At 45.5% G+C, this 23,052-nt stretch overlaps 3 protein-coding genes across 3 annotated transcripts in view; 2 read left to right on the top strand and 1 right to left on the bottom strand.

The window, feature by feature from the left end:
• The first annotated feature begins 89 nt into the window (after positions 1-89).
• On the top strand, positions 90-13,437 carry shprh (SNF2 histone linker PHD RING helicase). Its single transcript, XM_019872499.1, has 29 exons — positions 90-242; positions 782-1,307; positions 1,456-1,585; positions 1,956-2,180; positions 3,029-3,107; positions 3,234-3,384; positions 3,474-3,576; positions 3,683-3,942; positions 4,342-4,854; positions 5,002-5,332; positions 5,809-5,972; positions 6,449-6,705; positions 6,893-7,014; positions 7,154-7,242; positions 7,834-7,926; positions 8,019-8,126; positions 8,650-8,792; positions 8,874-9,047; positions 9,295-9,357; positions 9,433-9,658; positions 9,726-9,863; positions 10,418-10,519; positions 10,602-10,673; positions 10,752-10,940; positions 11,301-11,393; positions 11,477-11,563; positions 11,708-11,886; positions 12,374-12,454; positions 13,257-13,437. The coding sequence occupies exons 2-29, from the start codon at positions 792-794 to the stop codon at positions 13,354-13,356; spliced, it is 4,788 nt and encodes a 1,595-aa protein (XP_019728058.1). The 5' UTR covers positions 90-242; positions 782-791; the 3' UTR covers positions 13,357-13,437.
• Positions 13,438-14,602: 1,165 nt separating this feature from the next.
• LOC109517368 (pancreatic secretory granule membrane major glycoprotein GP2) lies at positions 14,603-22,502 on the top strand. Its single transcript, XM_019872505.1, has 9 exons — positions 14,603-14,710; positions 16,542-16,630; positions 16,708-16,812; positions 18,751-18,911; positions 19,260-19,395; positions 19,975-20,069; positions 20,666-20,834; positions 20,955-21,069; positions 21,866-22,502. The coding sequence occupies exons 1-9, from the start codon at positions 14,629-14,631 to the stop codon at positions 22,036-22,038; spliced, it is 1,125 nt and encodes a 374-aa protein (XP_019728064.1). The 5' UTR covers positions 14,603-14,628; the 3' UTR covers positions 22,039-22,502.
• The window catches only part of otomp (otolith matrix protein), a 5,647-nt gene continuing 5,094 nt past the window's right edge, over positions 22,500-23,052 (bottom strand). Inside the window, exons 7-8 of the mRNA XM_019872266.1 lie at positions 22,804-22,975; positions 22,500-22,662 (exon numbers count right to left, since the gene is read on the bottom strand). Of these exons, the coding sequence (XP_019727825.1) occupies positions 22,652-22,662; positions 22,804-22,975 (183 nt within the window). The 3' untranslated portion in view covers positions 22,500-22,651. The remainder of the gene's footprint in view (positions 22,663-22,803; positions 22,976-23,052) is intronic.

Raw genomic sequence — 23,052 nt, 5'->3', positions numbered from 1 at the left:
TACTCCCATTATATCATAATCTTAATTCTATTTAAAAATATATAATTATTTGTCAAGACGTCAAGCTGGCGCTGATGTGTGTCGTCACATCCGATTAAACATGGCGACCATTGTCAACAATAAGAGCTTAGTTAAAGGAAGAGTGTTTTGTACATTTCCTGCTCAGTCATGGCATATTGGTGACATAACATCTTTTCACGGACGGTGATTAACGACCGAGTTCGTTGTGGGCGCTCCAAAGTGTAAATATCCTCTCCTTTTTTATTCGTTTAATCATGAACGACTTAATACGTAATGATACCTCGCGATTGTCTATTTAAAATGCCTCAATTTTTAACGCTGTCTCACTTTGCCTTCATTGATAGTAGGGGTGGGCGATATGGCCTTAAAATATCTTTCTTTTGTAAATGATTTGGATTAATGTAATGTATTTGATTATATTCAAGGGCAAAAGCTTGTTGACAAAGCAAAAAAAAAATCTATCTATCTATCTATCTTAATTGAAATTAGACTCATCTTTTCCAGTCACCCTGAAAACACCAAATGTCATTGTCATGCTTTTAATGAAGAACAATGTCACTGTAGAGTGAAATATAAAAGCGGAGAAAAATAAAATGTAAATAATTCTTTTGTTTCCATGAAGTGTAATCAACTCAAAGACACATACACTTTTGTGCCTTCAAGTGATGTCTTCAAAGGAGCAGCAGGGCTTATTGAATGTCATTAACAGCTGGTTGCTTGAGAGTCTCCTATATGTTGTGTATGTTGCATTTCGTTTTAGAGTTTCGACCATGAGTAGTCGCAGAAAGAAGGCCCCCCCAGTGAGGGTGGATGAGGAGGCGAAACAGAGGTTGAACTGGAACATGCTGGAGGATCGTAGGAATGAGGAAGACATCCTAGTGATACCATCTTGCTCCTCCCTTCCTGCTAACCCATCTTCGGGTGTCTCCTTGAACGCCCTGCCACTGGAGGACCTCCCCGGAACATTGTCAGACTCGGCCTCCACTTCCCTGGCACTCACCGTGCTACCCGTTGCCCAACTCAGCAACATCTGGAAGGCGCTCGTCGGGGAGTTCCACGTTCAGCCGGCCCGTCTCCCATCGGACTCTCGACACGGGGCATTTGTGATTCGCAAGATGGTGGATCGGCTTTGTGTCAGCTTCGGGAGCACCGAGGAGCCCGACCCCGATGGCGACACCTGCGCCGCAGAGTGTAGCCTCGCTTGCGTCCTGCTTGAGGACCTGGACTGGCTTCAGAAGAGAAGGGTGCTACAGCTCTGCCACCAAAAAGAAGAGGACTCCTTTAAGGTGAGCAGTGTTTAAAAAGAATTGTCGACTTCCCAATGGCTGCGTTTGGAATCACTCCCTGTCAACTATGTAGTGTAGGTGGAAACCGAAGGGAATGAATGTGACTGAATCAGTCTTTACAAAGCCGGTGTTTATTTTTCCCCATAAGGTTGGTATTTACCTACTGGAAAGCGGCCTCGGCAAGCCAGAGTTCCTCAGCGAGGGAAACGCTCGCATGAAGAAAGCCAATCAGCTCATGCAGAAGATGATGGAGGTTTTTTACGACTTCATCATTCCTGGTTAGTGAACTCTTCATGCCGCAGTAGAGCTGGGCTCTAATGGTCCGAGTAATGCATCCATCACACCATTCCCAAAATATATATTTTTTAATGGTGGAACCCATTCCCCATCTTTTACTGAAAAACATTTGTGCTCTTTCTGAAATGCCTCTAGATGCTGCTACAGCCCTGTTGAAGTGTTGTAAAAAGGAATTGGACTGAGAGACAAAATGAGCTAATTTTAGCCTGGGTTGTTAGTGGAAGTTACGGAGAGTCTTTGCTTCATGTGTACTTTGGTTGGTACGTTTGTATAAAATGCGTTTCTAGGCCAGACCTATGCAATAGTGCAGCCATTTGACGTCTTGACATCTCTGCCATGTTTTTCCGCCAGAAGTCGTCGTGGACAACGAGGAGGAGGAATGCGACACAGACCTGGAGAGGCAGAACGTGGAGGAGCTCTACGACTACGTCAGATGCGTGCATCAAACCGACGGCCGACGGGAAGGGACATCTGACGTCCAGCACCAAGCTTTGCTCCCGGTGCTCCGCCCCTATCAGAGCCAGGCTGTCAACTGGATGCTGATGCGGGAGAAATTCAGGAATACTGCCCTAAAAGGTAGATGGAGAAATAGGATGCCACTTCTCTCACAACGCCGTACTACAAAATAGCTTCCTTCACTGGTGTACAAAAACCGAATTGAATGCAAAGAACGTAAAATGAATGTAAAACATGAACTACAGTCAAAGACGTTAGCTTGAAGGAAAACGTCATTGACTGATGCCAAGAAAATGAAAGGCGATTCGATTTAAAGTACAGTTCAGTTTCAAATCATTTTAAATGAAATTCATTCGCATTCAATGATTGTTTTTCATGGTACCACGACAGTTTGAAACAGCAGCCCGTATTCGCACTAAACCGCCAGGCTTCGGTCACAAAGCAAAAAGTAACGTGACGAAAAGCCTGCCAGACCATCCAAACTTAATTTTCAGCATTTTAATTGTAGAAGTTGCCTGCCGATGTGATTGGTTAATCCTAAACACCGCCACAATCCAGTTACCAGAGGGAGTGCACACTTATGCAACCACAAGTGCAGCTATTTCCCCTCTTGAAAAGTTAAAAAAAAAAAAAAAATCATTATCAATCGAGTTGCACAGGTCATAGGTCAGATTCATGGGTGAAACCTTAATTTTTTTAATTGATTTCCTCTTGGTCTCACTTCTTTTCTACCACAAAAAAAACTTTCTATGTGAAACCTTTTTTTAAAATTGATTTCTCTTGGTCTCATTTCTTTTCTACCACAAAAAAAAAAAAAAAAACTGCCGTTTGAACACGGCTGTGTTGACTCTTTCTATCTGCTGTCTTCATCACTGAACTCAGCAAAGGCACCTCACTGGCACAACTGTATGGCTAAATTTGTGGGCCGTGGTTGTCACTCATGAGATTCCCTCCCCCGTCTTTTTCAGAACAATCACTACATTTCTTGTGGCGGGAGTTGGTCACTTTGTGTGGAAAGAAACTCTTCTACAACCCTTTTACCGGCTGGTGAGTAACTCAATTAAATAAAAAAATTACGATATTTGAAAATGTCGTTCCGGAACTCTGCGACATCAATTTGAATGAAAGTAATTGGTCAGTCCTACTTTTGAGAATTTTGTTCGTCACTCTCAGTTTAATCCGCGAGTTTCCCCTCGCCGGCGTGGAGCGGCCTGGCGGCATCCTGGCTGACGAGATGGGCCTCGGCAAGACGGTGGAAGTTCTGGCTCTGATTCTGTCTCACGGCCGACAGGACCTGGAGCAGGAGGCCCTCACCTTGCCCGTGGTGAGGACCGCCATTTGCAGATGACTATTACTCAGCAAATATGAAATAATCTACGGTGTAATTACTTCCTTTTTTTTTTCTTTTTTTAGGGAAAATCTGTGAATTATTTTGTTCCCCCTCCTCCTCTTGAGCGCCAGAAAGTCATTCGCTGCAAGCCCGAAGCGCAGCCCAAGATAAAAACATCTCACCCTGGTATGTGATTCTCCCTCAAGAAATCGAAGCATAAATTACTTAACTCAATGCTTTACAACCTCTTCATTTCATTTTTGTTTAGTTCATAATTGTCCCTTGTGCGCAGCCGTCCGCGTGATGCTCCTCACCGCCATCAGGGAAATGCGCTCGGGCAAAGGGGCTTCCGTCAACGCCGTGTTCACGTACATCCGCGCCACCTACGGCTGCGACCTCCTGAAGAACCGCAGCCACATCAAGAAGACTTTGGCCAAGCTGACGGACGAGGGCCTGGTGGAGAGGGTGAAAGGTCGCGGCCTGGCAGGGTCCTTCCGCTTGGGCAAGAAGTACAAGGACTCCAAGAAGACGCTCGCTGCAGTGCCCAAATCTGTAAGCAAGAAAAAAAAAAAAACAACATTCTTCCATTACGGTGGGGGAAAAAAAATATCTAAACTTTGTAGTAAGAAAATATTTTGTTACAGGATTTTCCGGAAATACTTGCACTGAATGCTTTTGTTTAAATTATATACGGGATCTCACAATGTGAACCTACCCCTTACATTTCTGCAGATACTTAATTGTATCTTTTCACGGGACAACATTGAAGAAAAGAAAAGTGCAATGAAACGTAGTGTACAGCTTATATAACCGTGCACATTTGTTTGCCTCTTCAAAAAAACTCAAAATACAGCCATTAATAGCAAGACCTCTGGCAACAAAAGTGAGTACACCCATACGTGAAAATCCTCCTAATACTTTACTGCAAGAATACTTTTTTTTTTCTCTCAGAATCTGAAATTCTCTGAGCACTCGCCCAGGAAGACATTCCAGAGACGCGCGAAGGAGAAGGCCGAGGTGGCTCTCCAAAACTCCCTGAGTGAAGATCTCGCCGACACCAACTTCCCGACAGTGTCCCGAGACGCCGAAGCGGAACGAGTAAGCGCGCCAGAACCGTTGGCTCAACCGTCCCACTCCCAGGAGGAGCCAGAGCCCCCCGTCCTGGCGTCGGTGGTACCCTTCAACACGGCCGACTACCGCTTCGAGTGCATCTGCGGCGAGCTGGGCCTGGTGGACTACAAGGCCCGCGTGCAGTGCATGAAGTGCCAGCTGTGGCAGCACGCCTGCTGCGTCAACTACAAGGAGGAGAGCCTGGACACCACGCCTTTCTACTGCCCCCACTGCCTGGTGGCCATGACGCCCGTCTCCACCGGGGCCACTCTCATCATCTCGCCCAGCTCCATCTGCCACCAGTGGGTGGATGAGATCAACCGCCACGTCAGGTCTGCCTCGCTGCGCGTGCTGGTGAGAGAGCTCGGTCGCGACCACTCGGAAAAAAAAATTCATATTTCGAGTGTTTGACACGAGAATGTGTATGTGAGGGCCTGCTCGTCTGTGCTTGCGGATTTTATTTTCTTTGTTGCCTAGATTTCATCATCTCGTCTATCCCAGGTGTACCAGGGCGTGAAGAAGCACGGCTTCATCCAGCCGCGCTTGCTGGCCGAGCAGGACGTCGTCATCACCACCTATGACGTGCTGCGCTCGGAGCTCAACTACGTGGACATCCCGCACAGCAACAGTCGCGACGGCCGCCGCTTCCGCAACCAGAAGCGCTACATGGCCGTGCCCAGCCCCCTGGTGGCCGTGGAGTGGTGGCGCGTGTGTCTGGACGAGGCGCAGATGGTGGAGTGTCCCACCGCCAAAGCGGCCGAGATGGCGCTACGCCTCGCCTCGGTCAACCGATGGTGCGTCAGCGGCACGCCGGTGCAAAGAGGCTTGGAGGGTGAGCAAAAGGATCTTTTTTTTTTTCCCCCTTCAAAATCAATCACCAGATTTCAACCGCTTACAATATTGCATATAGACTGCAGAGATAAATACTAAACAACCTGACTGAGACTTGTGCGGTCGTTTATGGGAACTTGTTTTGAGCCGTGAAAAACAGCCGCCGCAACCGCTCCCCATCCTTGACATGCCAACGCACCTAATGCTAATTATGATGGCATCCATTTGGTAAGATTAGTGTGTGTACGTGCATGTAATATAACTAAAATACAGTAAAAGTACTTGGCCTTTCTTTGAGGGCGTTTGTTGGCAAGGTTCTCCGGTCATTTTCATGCTCGTCGTCTCACGTGAGCCGCATTTAGCTTTTAGCAACAAGCTATTTACGTTATCATCGCCCTTGCTGAATTAATGCGCGTATTCATTTCGCATTTAGCCTTTTAACGACAAGCAGTTGACCTTAGCGCCTGCCCTCTGCAGATCTTTACGGCCTGGTTCTCTTTTTGGGCGTGGATCCGTACTGGGTGAAGCACTGGTGGGACCAGTTGCTTTACAGGCCGTATCGCCGCGGCAACACGGAGCCGCTCTACAGCGTGGTGGCGCAGCTGCTGTGGCGCTCAGCGAAGAAGGACGTCATTGATCAGGTGTTGTCATTTTTCAAAAATGATCTCAAATAGATGTGGATAATGAAATCGGTCATATTTATCGATCGACTGATCATTTTACAACGCTAACAAGGTCATTTGACCACCGTTAAGTCCCAGTTACAATTCATTGATACTTTGGAGTAAGTTAACTGTCTTGTGTAGTTGTGATTCAAATAAAGAACTTTATGATGACCAAATTAGTAGTTAATCACTTCTCATTCAATCGTGCCTAAAAAGATGGGCAGCAATTTTGTGACATAGGGGTCACAGGTGTGCTTGATCCTATCCCAGTTGATTGCGGGCACGAGGTGGGGTGTACCCCAAACTGGTCACCAGCCAATCAGAGGGCACACATAGACAAGCAACCAGTCCGACTTGGACCCAAAGGACAATTCAGTCTACTTTCAACCAAGCTAAAGAATATTCTCCCCCGTGTTGTTGTTATTATTTTTTGTTTTGTTGTTTTGCTCCAGATCCAGATCCCTCCTCAAACGGAGGAGGTGCATTGGCTGCGGTTCTCCCCGGTGGAGGGCCACTTCTACCACCGACAGCACGAGGTGTGCTCGCAGGACGCCCTGCTCAAGCTGCGCAAGCTTTCCGACTGGAGCCTGAAACTGGGCAGCCTGGACCGCCGCACCGTGGCCACCATCCTGTGCCCGCTGCTGCGGCTGCGCCAGGCCTGCTGCCACCCGCAGGCGGTTCGTGGCGAGTTCCTGCCCCTGCAGAAGAGGTGAGCCGCAAGGGCACTCCGGTTACGTTAGATCGCATGCAGAGTGAATCCTCGCTATTCTAAAGGATCCTTGTTTAAAAAAAAAAAAAAAAAAAAAAAAAACGTTACTTTCACGATTCATGGGGACTTCGCGTTCTCTTGGTGTTCTGAAGTTGACCACGAGTGTGTCGGGTTTGCTTCTTGACAGCACCATGACGATGGAGGAGCTCCTCAAGTCCCTGCAGAAGAAATGTCGAGTGGAGTGCGAAGAGGCCCACAGACAATTGGTGTGTGCTCTCAACGGCCTGGCCGGAATCCACATCATCCGCGGTATGACAAGAAACAACCATGGGAATCACTTACGAGCTCGCCTTTTGTCGCCCTTTTTGCTTTGTGGCATGCTCCGAGCGCCTTTGTACGCCGCATCTCATTACCAAAGTAATGAGATCCGCCCCTTGCCCCTTCGCAGATGAGTTCGAGCAGGCGGCCGAGATGTACAGAGAAGTGTTGCGCTCATCAGAGGAGCACAAAGGGCGACTGAAGACGGATTCATTGCAGGTAGACAACCAAACGCCATCTGCGGCGTCTTATACGCGTCTTCAATTTACATGTGAAAAGTCGCATCGCAATCACAGGCCAAAATGGTCACTAATTGTTTTCTTTAAACGCCTGGGGTGGAAAAAAAATCTCTGTGGTGTCAGACAGAAAGCTTTTAACCCTTTCAGGAACAGCGGTTACGACAGTGCACAGTTTATCATGCAATCAGGTTACAGGGTATATTTTTAGAATATCTCATTTATTTTTGGAATGTTTTTTTGATCAGCTAACTTTTGTTTCATTTCATCCATCCATCCATTTTCTGACCCGCTTTATCCTCACAACGCTCACGGGGGGTCCTGGGGCCTATCCCGGCTGTCTTCGGGCAGTCGGCGGGGGACACCCTGAACTGGTTGCCAGCCAATCGCAGGACACACAGAGACCAACAACCATCTGTGCTCACACTCACACCTCAGGACAATTTTTGGAGTGTTCAATCAGCCTGCCATACATGTTTTTGGAATGTGGGAGGAAATAGTTAAATATCAACGCCCATCCATCCATCCAATTTCTTCTGCTTATCTGAGATCGGTTTGTGCGGTTTGTTGACAGAGACTTCACGCTACTCACAATCTGATGGAGTTGCTGAGCGCAAAGCATCCTGGGATTCCTCCCACCCTACGAGACGACTGCCTCAGCGAGGAGGTGACTCCCAACTTGTCCGTGTCCACCGCTGAAACTTTTTGCATTGTGAAAATGTGGTTTTCATTTTTGGGCCGTTTTTTCGCCCTGGTCAGGCCGAACAGCTGCGTCAGCACTACATGACCAAGTACGACTCTGAGGTGGCCGACGCCCACCAAGCCCTGCAGCCGGTCTTGCAGAACATCAAAGAGCTGAAGCGCAAAGTGAGCGCAATTCGTGAACGTTGATGTTTTACAAAGACCCTTTCATTTGTCACGCTCAGCAAAGTTTACGAGAAAAAAAAAAAAAAGACAAAAGAGAATCAAACATTGTATCCCTAAACACCAAACTGTTCAACCAAACCATGTCATTTCATCGAAAATACATCAGCTAGCTTGAGGCTAACTTATAAACACCGTAGACAGGCTTTTGGAAATGTACGCCATTTGAAAAATGTTGCATTTGAATTGGGAAAAAAAAATGGATGACTAATGTTACATTTGAAACCCATGTGAAAAATTACCAATTACTTGGATGTTCAAACGACATTACCAAAAACGTTCAAACAACTTTACCAAATATATCCGAAAGACTTTACCAATACGGTCCGACAACTTTATCAATTCGTTGGAACGACTTTGCAGTATGTTCGAATGACACAGCCCAGTCAAAAATGGTGAATTCACATCGGCAGTGACGCGCTTCTGTAGCTTGGTGCTGAACAACATGTCTGCTATATTTGTCCAGGTCAACCTGAGCTCCCCCTGGTGGCTGGAGGTCATCCAACGGGCGGTGCGTTGCGCCACCGACGACGACCTGGTGGGCCGCATCAAGAACGAGCTGACGTCCAGCTACAAACAGCAAGCTCACAAGCTCTCCATGGCTGACAAGTAAACTTTTCAACCGGGCACAACTTGATTCACGAGTCGGAGCGCTCGAGCCAAAGCCGACTCCGCCCCCCCCTCCCGCAGGTTCCGCGATGGCCATGGTCTTCTGTTCCTCCTGACCACGCAGATGGAAGACCTGATGAAGTCGCAGAAGATTGTCCGGGAGGCGGTGAAGAGCCTGGAGGGTCCGGCATCCAAGAAGGTGATTGACGAGGCCACCGTCTGTCACCTCAGGCCCATGCGACTGCCGCTTAATAAGTGAGACTTCCTTCTTTTCTATATTCTCAGTGAATTTCATGACATATTTTATTTGATCGAAGCTATACTCTGTAAATCATTGATTCATTGAAACTAATTGAATCTGATATGAAATTTGGGGGCTGACCCATGTTTCTGTGGATCAAGTCATGAAATTCAAATCAAATACGTGACATCCCATTGGACATGTTCTGTCGCTATTTATCAATTCTCTTCCCAATACGACATTTTTCTTTTCATGCCCTAGTTGTGTGTTTTGCAAAGCCGATGAGCTGTTCACCGACTACGAATCCAAACTCTTCTCGCACACGTAAGCCAACGCGCTTTTGTACGCCTGTCGCGCGCTTTCCCTCCGTGACGTCAAAACGGCCCCCGTGCCCGACAGGGTGAAAGGCCAGACGGCCATCTTTGAGGAAATGATCGAAGACGAGGAGGGCCTGGTGGACGACCGCCTGCCCGCCACCAGTCGAGGCCTGTGGGCCGCCAGCGAGACGGAGCGCACCCTCAAGGCCATCCTGACCTTCGCCAAGGCCAAGCGCATGGACGGCGAGCTGGTGGAGGAGGGCAACGCCTTCATGGAGCTCTTTGAGACCTGGAAGAAGGAGTACAAGGTTGGCACCCGATGCGCTTCCTTCGCAGTTGGGGATTCATAGCGCTCGGCCCCTCTCCATCCGTCAGGTGCTGCACGAGTACTGGATGGTTCTGCGGAATCACGTGTCCGCCATTGACGAGCTGGGAATGGCCACCGAGAGGCTCCGCGTGCGTCTCCCCGATGAGCCCAAGCCAAAACTCTTGCACATCATCGAGCCGCACGAGGTACGTCTTCCTACCTTCTTCCGTGCGTGTGGATTTGTCAATTTCAACAGTATGTCATGCTGCATACACAATTTGGAGACTTTCAGTATTGCAATCTTCTCAATTAAAAAAAAAAAAAAAAAAAACATTCAGGAACATAAGTCAATTAAGCAAGTAATTACATTCCAAATAAAATGGTGATCATTTGAAAAAAGAAATAAACACATCAAAACATTTTAAAACATTGCCATTTGAATATACTGTATTTATTTTTATTTTTGTATTTTTTTTTAATTTTCTCATAAATACAATCTTCAGGAATTAAAACATCTGTCTGTATAACTAAATTGAATATAAAGTGCTTAATTTATTTTTTATAGTGTTCTAAAAATCTGACTTCATTAAAAACATTTTGCAGTGACATTAATCAGAATATTACAGTTAAATCTAACTTTAAAAAATATTACAAGACAGTTTTGAAAAATGTCAGAAAAAAAAATTCTGTCGTAATGCAGATGCAAAAAAAAAAAAAAGTTGCCATCTCTTTAAATTTGCGTCCGATTTGATCTTTGCAGGTGGAGCAGAACCGAGTGAAACTTCTCAACGACCAAGCAGTGGCCAAGTCTCAGCTGCAAAAGAAGCTGGGACAGTTTTTATACCTGACAAACCTAGAAAAGGTATCCCCCCCCCCTCCCCACCCCTTTGGTACTCCCCTTCTCCAATCCAGACGATGACGCTCGCCAATCTTCCCCATTTTAGTCCCAGGACAAGTCCACTGGTGGGCTGAACCCGGAACCGTGTCCCATTTGTGCTCGGCCACTCGGACAGGAGGTGAGCGTTTTTGTTTCCAACGCTTGTTTTTCTTCTTTTCATGGACCTCCGCTATTTGTTTTTTCTTTGATTTGTCAGTGGGCGGTGCTGACGTGCGGCCACTGCTTTTGCAACCAATGCATCGCCATCATCCTTGAGCAGTATAGCGTGGGCTCGCGGCGACGCGCCATCAACTGCGCCATCTGCAGGCAGAGCACATCTCACACCGAAATCTCTTACGTGTTCACCGCGCAGGCGTCCAGCCAAGACCAGGACATCCCGGTGAAGGTTGGTCAACAAAGGATCTTCGCCCAGTATGTGGCCACCGGCAAAATACCGTTAAACGCTTCCGTGTTCCTATTGCAAAAAAACTGTCATCGTCTCAGCCCACCGCAGTGCTAATTTCCGACAACAGTGTTGCTAACCAAAACAGCAGTAGCTACCGAGTCACTTTAAATTAATTAAAAAATAATAATAATAGACGCCTTTGGCTATTGGCTGTTTACGTCCGTAAGTCCATCGGCACTGTTGTTCAGACACGCACTGAGTTAACTACTGAGGCTGTTTTGACTTTGTTGCTAGCCAAAATAGCAACAGCTACCGAGGCGCACAATAACAGCCCCTCGGCCCAACTGCCGTCTCTCCCAGGGAAGCCACTCGACCAAAGTGGAGGCGGTGGTGAGAACCCTGAAAAAGATCCAAGTGAGCGATCCGGGCGCCAAGTGTTTGGTCTTCTCAACGGTAACCCGTCACCGCCGCAAGACTTTTGAATTGTTGTGCGTGTGACCCGACTTATCTGCGCCGCCTCTCCCTCTCCATTGCAGTGGCAGAGCGTCCTCGACATCATCGCCAAAGCGCTCTTTGACAACAACATGGAGTTCTCTCAAATCAACGGAATCCAAAAATTCCAGGTTCGGACAGTTTTTGGATCCCACCCCGCCCCCTCCCCCGCCCTTTTTTTTTTTTTTTTTTTTTAACCCGAGCATGCTGTGGACTTTCTCGACTCTGTTTTCACGGCGGCGCCAATTCCTCTGACGCGACTGCACCGTGCCCAGGAGAACCTGAGCTCGTTCAAGTACGAGAAGAAGATCAACATCCTGCTGCTTCCCTTGCACACGGGTTCCAACGGGCTGAACATCATTGAGGCCACGCACGTGCTGCTGGTGGAGCCCATCCTCAACCCCGCCCATGAGCTGCAGGCCATCGGACGCGTGCACCGGATCGGACAAACCAAGTACGACATCACATCGATCTGTTTTGACTTTGAAAAATGTCCATTGACCCCAAAAATACAATCAGTTGTCAAGAGAAATCATATGTGGCACCTCGGCAATAATATAGCAGATTAAAAAAAAAAAAATTGAGACGAGCACATCCTTATTTCAGTACAGCGTTCGGGGAGCAAGCCCTGCCACAAATAGCAAAAATCTGCACGTCATGAAAGCCTCCTCAAAAATGGTTGAGAATTTCCTATCAGTGCCACGAGACAACATTAAAACACGACATGAAAATCCTCAACTCACTTCAGCATATGTCTTTGTTGCAAAGCAATCTTTTGCTATTGGAGCACAAAAAAAAAAAAAAAAGCGACTAGGTGAGTTTTTTCGGCACTGTCAATTTGAATTAATGTCCTAGTTTTGAATAAAGGAATGAAAGATTTCTCAATGATTGAAATAATCGTTATTTGCAGCCCTCTGTCCTTTCTGTCTCCGTCCCACCAGGCCGACATTCGTGCACCGCTTCCTCATCAAGTCCACCATCGAGGAGAGGATGCAGGCCATGCTTAAAACGGCGGAAAAGAGGTGCGAGAGAGAACGTTGAATATCATCCGCTCAAAATCAAAACGATGCGCAGCCTTACCTTGACTTGGGAGCGTCCAAACTTGCGGGTTTTTTTCGTGAGTCGTAGCTTGATCGATTACAGCTGCAAGAGGAATTTTGAGAAACAACTGAGCTTGAAATAGGCCACCTCAGGCCAGTTATCTGCTCTTGAGCCAATGACCAAAAATATTGCGTGGTATCACAGTATTAAAATGACAGCTCTAAAAATGTATTTATTTATTTTGAGTATTTTTTTCCACACAATCCTATTTAATTTTTTAATGTTTATTTAATACACAGGATAATATTTGGCACATTAACTCTTTCAAAATTAAATAAAATTTATTAATTAATTCATAATATTGAGTCCCAGCCAGTTTGGTGCCTTCTGACTAATCTTTCAAGGCTCCCAAATACTCTGTTTTATGACTGCAGAAAGAGAAACTGAGTAGAAAAAAAAACCCACCTGTTTTTATCCATCTCATGGATCTCATTTTGCCACTTGCTGTCGACTGAAAATGACGTCACACAAACCCATCACGGCTCAAACCCAGAAAAGAAGTGAGCCGAACAGCGCGGTATCTGCGTTGCGGGCGTGGCGGCCATTTTTGGTCAATTACTTTTTAACGGACATTCGGCTCTCACGAACGAAACCGCCATCCAGTTCGTCCATGAAATCAAGGTTCCACCGTATGATTCCATTGACTTCTGCTTGGTCAGGGAACAAGTTCAACGCTCAAGTCACGGTAACACCGATAAACGAAATTGTTTTGCGGTCTTGCAGTCACAGCCGGGCCGCCATGAAGCACTCTGAGGCCGCCGTGCTCACCGTGGCCGACCTCGCGGACCTCTTTAGCGAAGAAGACGGCCAACGTCTACAGTGAAGACGAACCACGAGGCACTCGGCGGCATGCATGGACATGCCTCTTCACTTTGGCACTGTGCCACTTTTTCTTAAAAAAAAACATTGAAATTGATACACTTTTGAATACATGAATGTACAGTATAAGTGTTTTGATTTGGACTCAATCATTCCTTTGCTGTTTTCACAACTTCCAGGAAATAAAAGGCAGTAGGGACGATCCAGTGGCAGGCTTGTAAACTCGCGCACAGGAAGGAGGACTTTGTTTCTGCTCTTGTGTCTTCAACAAAAGAAATTAGCGCGGTGTTGCACATTCCTCCTCTTTTTTTTTTCCTGAATCTTCTTTGCAGAGTGAGTGTCCCAGTGAAGCTGGTGTTTTGTTGGGGTGGGACAGTGAAATCTCAAGATTCCTTCTCTTGGGAACCAAACTTGTAAACTCAAACTTGACTTTACAAGGTAAACTTTTTTGTAAAACAAAAAAAAAAAAAGAAAAGAGAAAAAAAAGCCATCTTGCCTGCCCCATAAAGTTGCCTTGGTTCATTTTGTATTTTCTGCCATTTTGTGATCTCCCCACAGGAGGCGTGGCTATTGGGAATTTGGGGAAAATATGTTCCATTTTCCTGAACGGCCGGTGTATTTCCGGGTCGCTCCTGGGCATCACCATTTTAAAAGCTTGCCAGTCATTTTCCACCACACGTTACTTTTTGCTTCCTATAGTGGCGCTGAGCCATTTTTGTGTGCTCATAAAGGTCATCTTTCTCCCATTTTACATTCCGCCTGTCCTATTCCAAAGTCGTTTTGTACGCTTCTTCTCATCATTTTCCTCCATTCTCACATTCTCGGCTTCTGTCTGGAAGTGAAGAGTGTGTTTTATGATGTGGTCCTACAGCACACGTGCACTCTTCAGCCAAGTTTCTTTTGCTTGCCGGCTTTCCCCCCGCAGGGGTTCCCGCTAACCCATAAAGATTTTTTTTTTGCCCCCCCCCCCCTTTTTTTTTTTTTTTTTTTAAGTCTGCTGACAAAGAGCAGTGGCGTACATGGTTACCACCGCACTTGTTGTTGTCGTAGCGTGTTTACAAAAAGAGGAGTTACCTCGGACTCCCCTGGGCTCCCCCTATTCACGCGCGGAATCTCATTGTTGGCCTCCGAAGGACATCATTCAAGCTGCTGTTTTAGGGGCGGAGGGAGGCTCACACTTCGTTAGAGCTGTCCGGCGCCGGGGTGCTACGTCTTGTGGCCTTGACAGCGGCATTCGGCAGTCGGTGGCCAAACGTTCCCAGGGGGGAGACACAAGATGGCAAGTTTGCGTTGGACCTGGTTGCTGCTGACCTTGACACTCGTCTCCGCCCAAGGTGACCTGCAGACGTACGAAGAAGGTGAGCCGTTCCTTTTTTTTTTTTTTTTTTTTGGAAAAAAAAACCTCGTTTCACACAGATTTAATGCAGTTCCGCGCGGGAAAAATGCCAAGGTGGACTGCAGACAGAAAATTCTTGGAGCATTTTGCCTTGACTAGATTATTTGTCTCACAATGGAAAAATTCCCAATTTACAACAGCAAAATTATGAAAGGGAGCAGCAAAATTATGAAAGGGATAAAGTAGAAGACAAAAAGTATACAAATAAATATAAGTATATTAAAAATGGGTGAGTGGGGGTGAACTCGCGCTTCGTTAAAGAAGCACCGTTTCTGTCAACGCCGCTTCACATCTGCAACACAACTTGAGCCATTTTTCCACATTCGAGGTCTCTTTAAAGAGGAAAAAAAAGTGACAACAGCTGAAACTCTGAAAAAAACAATTAGTCTCTTTATTTTTCAACAAAATCAAAGGGAGAAAAAACGAGTTACTTGTGGAAGATCGCCTTTCCACATTTTTTTTTTTTTTTTTTTTGGAAAAAAAAACCTCGTTTCACACAGATTTAATGCAGTTCCGCGCGGGAAAAATGCCAAGGTGGACTGCAGACAGAAAATTCTTGGAGCATTTTGCCTTGACTAGATTATTTGTCTCACAATGGAAAAATTCCCAATTTACAACAGCAAAATTATGAAAGGGAGCAGCAAAATTATGAAAGGGATAAAGTAGAAGACAAAAAGTATACAAATAAATATAAGTATATTAAAAATGGGTGAGTGGGGGTGAACTCGCGCTTCGTTAAAGAAGCACCGTTTCTGTCAACTCCGCTTCACATCTGCAACACAACTTGAGCCATTTTTCCACATTCGAGGTCTCTTTAAAGAGGAAAAAAAAGTGACAACAGCTGAAACTCTGAAAAAAACAATTAGTCTCTTTATTTTTCAACAAAATCAAAGGGAGAAAAAACGAGTTACTTGTGGAATGCTGAACTCATATTTACTTCAGCTTCGCATCTGTGTTGCACTGTTAATATTTTGAACACAACCTGTACTTTTTCCTTCTCCACCGATTTCTCCCCTGAAAACATATTTTGTCGCTCAAAATGTATATTAAAAAAAAAAGATCACCAGGCCCCAATTACAAATGAAATTATTTGCTGTCTAAACTGAATTTTAAAACAAATGTCCTATTGTCGAGAAGAGAAAACAAAATTTTTCCTTCTCCACCGATTTCTCCCCTGAAAACATTTTGTCGCTCAAAATGTATATTTAAAAAAAAAAAGATCACCAGGCCCCAATTGCAAATTAAATTATTTGCTGTCTAAACTGAATTTTAAAACAAATGCCCTATTGTCTAGAAGAGAAAACAAAAACTACTCAATGAACATGCTGAAAGGACATGGGAGACTTTGAGTTTGTATTTTTTTTTTTTAATTGGAAACCAATATTTGCCCTTTGACTGAAAATTAATATCAGCTCCAAGTGTCGGTGATCGGCTTCCTGAAGTTCTCATTTTCAGTATCGGCCACGAAAACATTATCTCGAGACAAAACCTGTTTTGTTCTTTACATTCTATTCACTTCTTACACTCATGAAACAAGACATTACAATTGTTCTTTATGTTGTTTGCACCATGAAGCAGAAAAATCCACTGCCTTTTTTTAAATTTATCTCAGGGGGCTGACAAAATGCCCACCACCACCTGAGCTGGATTTTCAATATTAATCAAAACATCGTGTTTGGACTAATGTGGGCACATAAAACATATTCAAGGAGAAAGGGAAGTTTTGACAAAGTCATTTCAGGGCACAAGCGTGCAGATGACAAGCATGTTTGTTGTTTTTTTTTTTCATTTAGAGCTGAACGAAACGGTCATTTGCACCAACGACCACATGGAAGTGGTTATTCCCAGCGCTTTCTTCCTGCACAAAGTCCCCCCAGTTTACGTAAGCCGTCGCACGCGCCCCCCTTTTATTTCCACGTAATTTTTATTTTTTTTTAATCATACTGTACGTGTGCCCAGGTCTGGGATTTGCATCTAAATGACCCCGACTGTCGAGGCGTGGAAGTGGGAGACGACTACGTCTTCAGCATTAAGAGCAACCTGTCCCACTGCGGAAGCATCATGGTAATACTGGATGTCGATCAATTGTTTCAAACTCGGGGTGCAGGTGTTTGTTAATTTTATTTATTTATTTGTTTGCTGCATTTGGATTTCAAGCTTAGTATTTGGGGTACAGTTAAAGGTTTGGGTTTTAAAATTGGGGTATCGAGTCTGGTTTCATGTTTAAAGTGAGTGTAAGGGTTCTTTTTGAACGTCCATAGTTTAAATCCTCGTGTTACGTCTTCAATCCAGGTTGAAGGATTTAACTTTAGTGTTTAAAACTAGTGTTAGGGTTTGAATTTAGGGTTTCATGTAAACAGACCCTCCAACGGGACGCTTGACGTTTAACCTCGTACCCCGAGATAAAGACAAAGTGCGCTTTATGTCTTCATTATTGACAAATAAAATTCCCGCCGCTTGTCAGTGGTCCGTTTTTACGACGCTGTTAAAGCAACAGGCTGTCGCTTTCCCCCCTACTTCAGAGCTTGAAAAAATTGAATAATTTACAAGCGCTGACGTAAATTCTGACCCGGGAGTCTGGAAGTCAGACAGCAAGAAGAGGCCCAGACAGAAAGTCAAGAAGAATGCTTGTGAGAAAGTGGCAGAGCTGATGTTTATGTCGGGCGGTGCCTCAATTGCCCCTGAAACAACTCTGAGGCCCCCTGGTTGGCCCCCCCGTGCTTGCAAATGATCGTGATTTACGTGGAAATTGAGGAACGTTTGCGCGCTACCCCCATCTTAGTCTCTTGCTTCCTTCAAATACAAACACGTTTAGATTTATACCGGACGACTTGGAGCACCAAAACACTCGTGGAGATGTTTGAAAAGGAAGAAATAGAATACAAGAAGAGCTCAGGTACCCATTAGCGCAATTGTTCAATAGCTTGGCTTCTTCATACAGTGGAACCGCGATTCGAGTTAATTTTTTTTAGATGCTCTCATTACTCCGTACAGGGATCCTGCCGTAAGACATAACAGTGTTTTCAGCGAAAAAAAAAACAAACAAAAAACAAACTAAATAAATACATTTTCAGGAACAGTGGCAACGTAAAATGGCTGCCTTCTGACTCCAGCGACGAGAGGCCAATTGTGAATACATTTATATGTTTGTGGCGTTTCCGGGTTGTCCCGCTCTTGTCATAGATAAACAGTCGTACATTAGACCACACCAAGCTAAAAAAATGCCTCACTGTGGCGGCCATGTTGGTAGTGTCGATATTCCCATCAAAGGGAATGGAAAGCATGGACATTAGCTTAGCATCGCCATAAGCAACCAGCTCAAAGGAGCGTGTTATTTTTGCCTATTCATATCTATTGTTTTTTTAAATCAGGAGCTAGTTGTGTACATGTCTCTTGAACATAGTTTTGGTACAGTGCACAGTTTTTTTCTGTTCTTTTTCTGAGGCATTCAATTGTAACGGAGGTTGAGGGTTAGGGTTTCAAATGAGACTTTTAGCCAGAGTAAGGGTCTCAAACTAGAATGGACTAGATTATGTGACGTTAGGGTTTCACATCGGGATTTCAAACCACGATGTTTCAAACCATGGTTGTAAAATAGAGTTCGTGTTTCAAGCAATGGTTAGTGCTTCAAATTAGAGTTGCGGCTCCAACTTAGAGCTTCAAAAGAGCGTTAGGGTTGGGTTTCAAAGCAGTGTAAGGGCTTTATTTTAGTTTTACAAATTAAGGTTTCAAACTTGGTCTTGGATTTCAACCCTAGGTTAGGTCTTGAAAGTAGTGCTTAGATGCTTTGGTTAGAGTTTCCAGTTGGGTTCAGGTTTTAAATTAAGGTCTCAAGGAAGTGTCGTGGTTTCAAATTTGGGTTAGGATTTTAACTCTGGGTTAGAGTTACGAATTAGTGATTAAATCTGTAATGAGGTTTTATATTTGGGTTTCAAGCTGGTCGTGGAGCTGTACATTGATGACATGTACACTGTACGTTCATCGTTGTGTTGCCTTGTTCAGACGTCGGACGCCACTCACATCCTCTTCGTCAACACCATACACAACAACCACACCGACGTCATCACCAGGAATTACATCAACATCACCTTTGTGTGCCGCTACCCCATCAACTACATGGTGCAGCAGCCCAACGGGGAAAACATGATTCGCGTGGATGTCAGGTCAGCCTCTGTCTTCTTCTTCTTCTTCATCACGTCACACGTACTTCCGGGCGGCAAAAGCTCACCCCTGCGCCAGTATCGCCCCCTTGTGGCCAAAACACGTACTCGCGGAGCCGTTGTGAAAATGGGGAAATTTACACTGGCTCAAAAAAAAAGCTCATTGTGAATCTCCTCGTTTTTTCCATGGTTTCACTGCATGTATGTTTTCTTCCACCCGGAAGTACCTTTTCTTCGTTAGTTAAAATGTCTCTCGGCATCCCGGTGGTCCTCCATGGTTGACCGTGATCTCTCCACACACACACACACACACACACACACACATACACACACACACACACACACACGCAGGACCATCACGCTCAACACGGAGGACGGAAACTTCTCCGTGTCCATGCTGCTGTACAAGGACGAGGCCTTTGAGGACAAGTGGACCACCGTCCCCTCGCTCACCCTGGACGATGACATCTTCGTCAAAGTGTTCATGGTGAGACCGCTGACGCGCCACCGGCCGCGCTAGTAGTCGAAGAGCGCGCGTTAAAATGCGCGGCTCGCCAAACGGAGAATAATGTCGGCGTCTAGGTTTGAAAAGTTTGTCAAGTGCCGATCCAATTGATATTTTCCTCTCTAAAAATTCATGCAAAGTCCACACTGGAAGGCCGTGCCCAAGAATTTAACCCCGTACCTCTGTACTGTGAGGCGGAGGTGCTAACCAGAGGTCCACCGTGCCGCCCACATTTAATATTAAAAATCTGAAATCAGTTGGAAAAATAATTGCATGCAAATAATTTCCTCATTTTTTTTAAAACTTTTGTTTCATTTTCATTGAGAACTGAACTATTTTCACATTTTTATCCCAAATAATTAATCTTTTTTTTTTTAATTCTCTAGTCTTCATTCAGAAATCGTTAAAAAAGGCAAATTTCATTTCCTCACAATGTAAAATATTTTCTTTGGTTTCACTCCTGTTCAGAAACCCTGAAATATTTTCAGCCTTTTCATTTTGCTGAACAAATCTATATATTTTTGCTTGCTTTTTCTTGCACTGCCTGTGCCATCCTCCCAGATTCCAGCTCACCTGATGTTACGCATGGAGAGATGCTGGGCCACGCCCACCAAGGATCCTTACAGCCACATTCAGTACACCTTCATTCGGGACAGGTGGGCGCCACATTTTCTCAAGGATTACAAGGGAACAGAATCTCAGCTTTTTCAATACATTCTGCAAATCGCATACGTGTACCTATACGGTGCTACGTGCTTGTCAAAATAATCCGGGTCCATGTCCAAATGCGTTTGAGACTATTCACGTCCGGTAAAACTTGCCTTGGCTAAAATGAGAATCCCACAAAAGTGACGTCAAAAAAATAAAATCAAAAATCTCTTAAATATGGCCACTTTTTCAATCCCATAGCAGTTACAAAATGGAGACTACCCCAAAACCCGTAACAGAAAATGCAAGACTCCACAATGCTCTCAGGCTCCAAATGTGAAACGAGAGAGTTTGTTTCTCCGCTCAGCCAGACCCGAGCCAACGGTTGATCACTCGATGGCGGAACAGAAAGGCCAGGTGTTACATTTTGAGCCGCTGCGGACGTCCTTGACAACCAGGCAACATTTGGCGCCGTTGGCGACGGCTCAGCAACGCATCGCGGCAGTGAAAGAGAACACACACGAGTGTCTTGAACGTCGCAATCCATCTGGACGGTCCCATTTGTTTGCTTTTGTTTTCTGGTTTCCCCCCCCACCGCCATCAGCTGCCCCGTGTTGACAAACCAAGAAACCCTGAGCGTGCTGAAGAACGGCCGCGGCGCTGACGCCATGTTCAGGATACAAATGTTCAAATTTGTGGGCGGCTCCTATGCCAACGTCTTCCTGCACTGCAACGTCCACATCTGCCACAACAGCCCCGGCCTGTGCCAGCCTGTGAGTGTGTGCACTCGCTATTTACCGTCCACCGCCTCAGGAAGTCAAAGACTCTCTCTCTCTCTCTCTCTCTCTCTGTGTGTGTGGAATATTTTATATTTTCCCCACTGAAACCGCCAGAACTGCTCGACTGAAGATGTCCTGTTGAGGACGCGGCGCGACATTCCGCTGTCCCACACGGTGTCCTACGGTCCCATCAGACGACGACCCAACGACAGCGAGAATCCCCGTTTCGGTACGTCCCTTGAGCAGCTTCATTCGGGTGCGATGTACTCTACGAGCGGCAAAGTTTTGAGGGGGGTGGGGGGGTGTTACCCATCGGGAAAGAGCAGGAGGAGAGCTCCCCAAAATTCTGACATAAATGTTTTATGAAGCATAAAAATGCATCAAAATATGTAACAAATACATGTTACCATTAGATTATTGCACGATAAATGAGAGTTGTGCGTAATGTAAAAAACAAAGAATAAAAATGATGGTCATTTAACTTTTAACTGCATCCTCTTGAGTTCATGTTCTCTCTCAGAAGTGGTTTTTGCCTGGCGTTTTGTAAAGAACCCATCCAAGGACGTTTGCTTTTGTCGGCTTTTAACACTCCTTCAAAAGTGTCCAAGGCAAACCATCAGCATCGTGAGCGATCGCCGGACTGGTGAAAACTTTTTCTGGGTGATTCGCATTTACAAAACCATCGGAACACCTCCCTGGCGAATAAACGAGGACGCTGAATCGACACCTCGCTATCTATCGTCACAGATAAATTCGTACGGTAGAGGTACATCTTAGCCAATGGGAAGCCAGGATGATGCTGGGGAATAGCCAATGGCAGAGCAGCTCTAAATATGTTGCGTTCAGGAAACTCGGAGCTGTGAGTGGCAGCCCAAACTGTATTTTTACATTTCCTATCTTGAAATTTCTTTTGTAACAAGAGGCGATATTTTCCTGTTGAGGCGTTTCGTAACTTGAACATTTCGTATGAAGAGACGTTCGTAAGCAGAGGTACCACTGTGTTTTGGTTTTTTTTCCCTGTGCAGGTGGACTCCCACCGGTGGAGACCTTCATCCTGGGGGGGTTCCTGGTGGTCCTGTTGCTGGTCGCGGGGGTCTTAGGGAGACTGTGGATTCGTTCCAGGCGCTTCTACCCAGCGGCGCGAGAGGCTCAGCTCACCCTGTCCAATGTCCACCACATCTCCGAAGTGGCCTCATGAGTCGACGGGATCCAAAATCGTTCCACTCGGTGACCACTTTTGGATTCAAGATTTGTCATGAAATTGTCTGTGATTCAGACTCAAGCGAAGGACTGGAATACCTCATCGTAGAACCTTCTATCTGTTTTCCCTGTATTATGTGTGTTTTATTGGCAGAGTAGAAATGACATTGACAGTTTTTCCTCAGTCGCTCTGGTCCATTTCTCGGCTCGGAATCGAAATTTGCAAAAGTGTACGTGCATTCCTCGAAACAATTTGTACAAATAGCACGAGACCGAGCAAGAGTCATACTTTGTCGCTGGCATCGCAGCCGAAACATTCCACGTGAAAATTTGGCAAAGATTGCCCCAAATGTTGCATGCTAACATTTTCTCATTTCTCACTCTTTTTAAGACCCAACAGAAGGCACGATAAAGTTTTGCCATGCGACTCGTCAAGAAATGTTCTTTTACCTTTTAAACAAACAAAAAAAGATTTTGTTTTAATTCATCAAATGTCATCGTCTTGGCCTTGGAGGCGTCTTGGGACAACTTTGAAAATAACACAAGGAAGCTGAAGGTGTAAATTGATGTCAGACGAGACAAGAGGAGGGCAGATGTCCGCCGCTTTTTTATCAACAGAACCCTGTTGGACACAAAAACACACGCAAAAAAAAAAAAAATCTCATCTCATTCACATTCTTTTTTTAAATTGCAAACCGATACGTTCCCTCTCCCAACCGGGGTTGACATTACATCAAACGAGACGACAGCTTTCCGGGCTGACCTTCACACTCGAACGCTTGCAAGGCGCTGGTATAGGAGGGGCCCAGCCAGGAGGTGAAGCCCCCGAGGACCCTCAGCAGGCAACGGGTGGAGTCGCTGAACATCACGTCGGAGTCGGAGTAGCCGGAAGAGCTGAACATGCTGAAGCCGTCCGTAGCGTTTGCAAACACGTTCTAGCGAAGCGAAGGAGAGCAAGAACAGCAAATGGATGGCAGGGACAGACTGTGTGATGAACAATGAATGAAATGGA

Source organism: Hippocampus comes, unplaced genomic scaffold (assembly GCF_001891065.2).
Source record: "Hippocampus comes isolate QL1 unplaced genomic scaffold, H_comes_QL1_v1.1 scaffold92, whole genome shotgun sequence".
NCBI classification, from domain to species: Eukaryota; Metazoa; Chordata; class Actinopteri; order Syngnathiformes; family Syngnathidae; genus Hippocampus; species Hippocampus comes.
The sequence above is the reverse complement of the archived record's forward strand: the minus strand, read 5'-3'. Positions and strand labels throughout refer to the sequence as shown.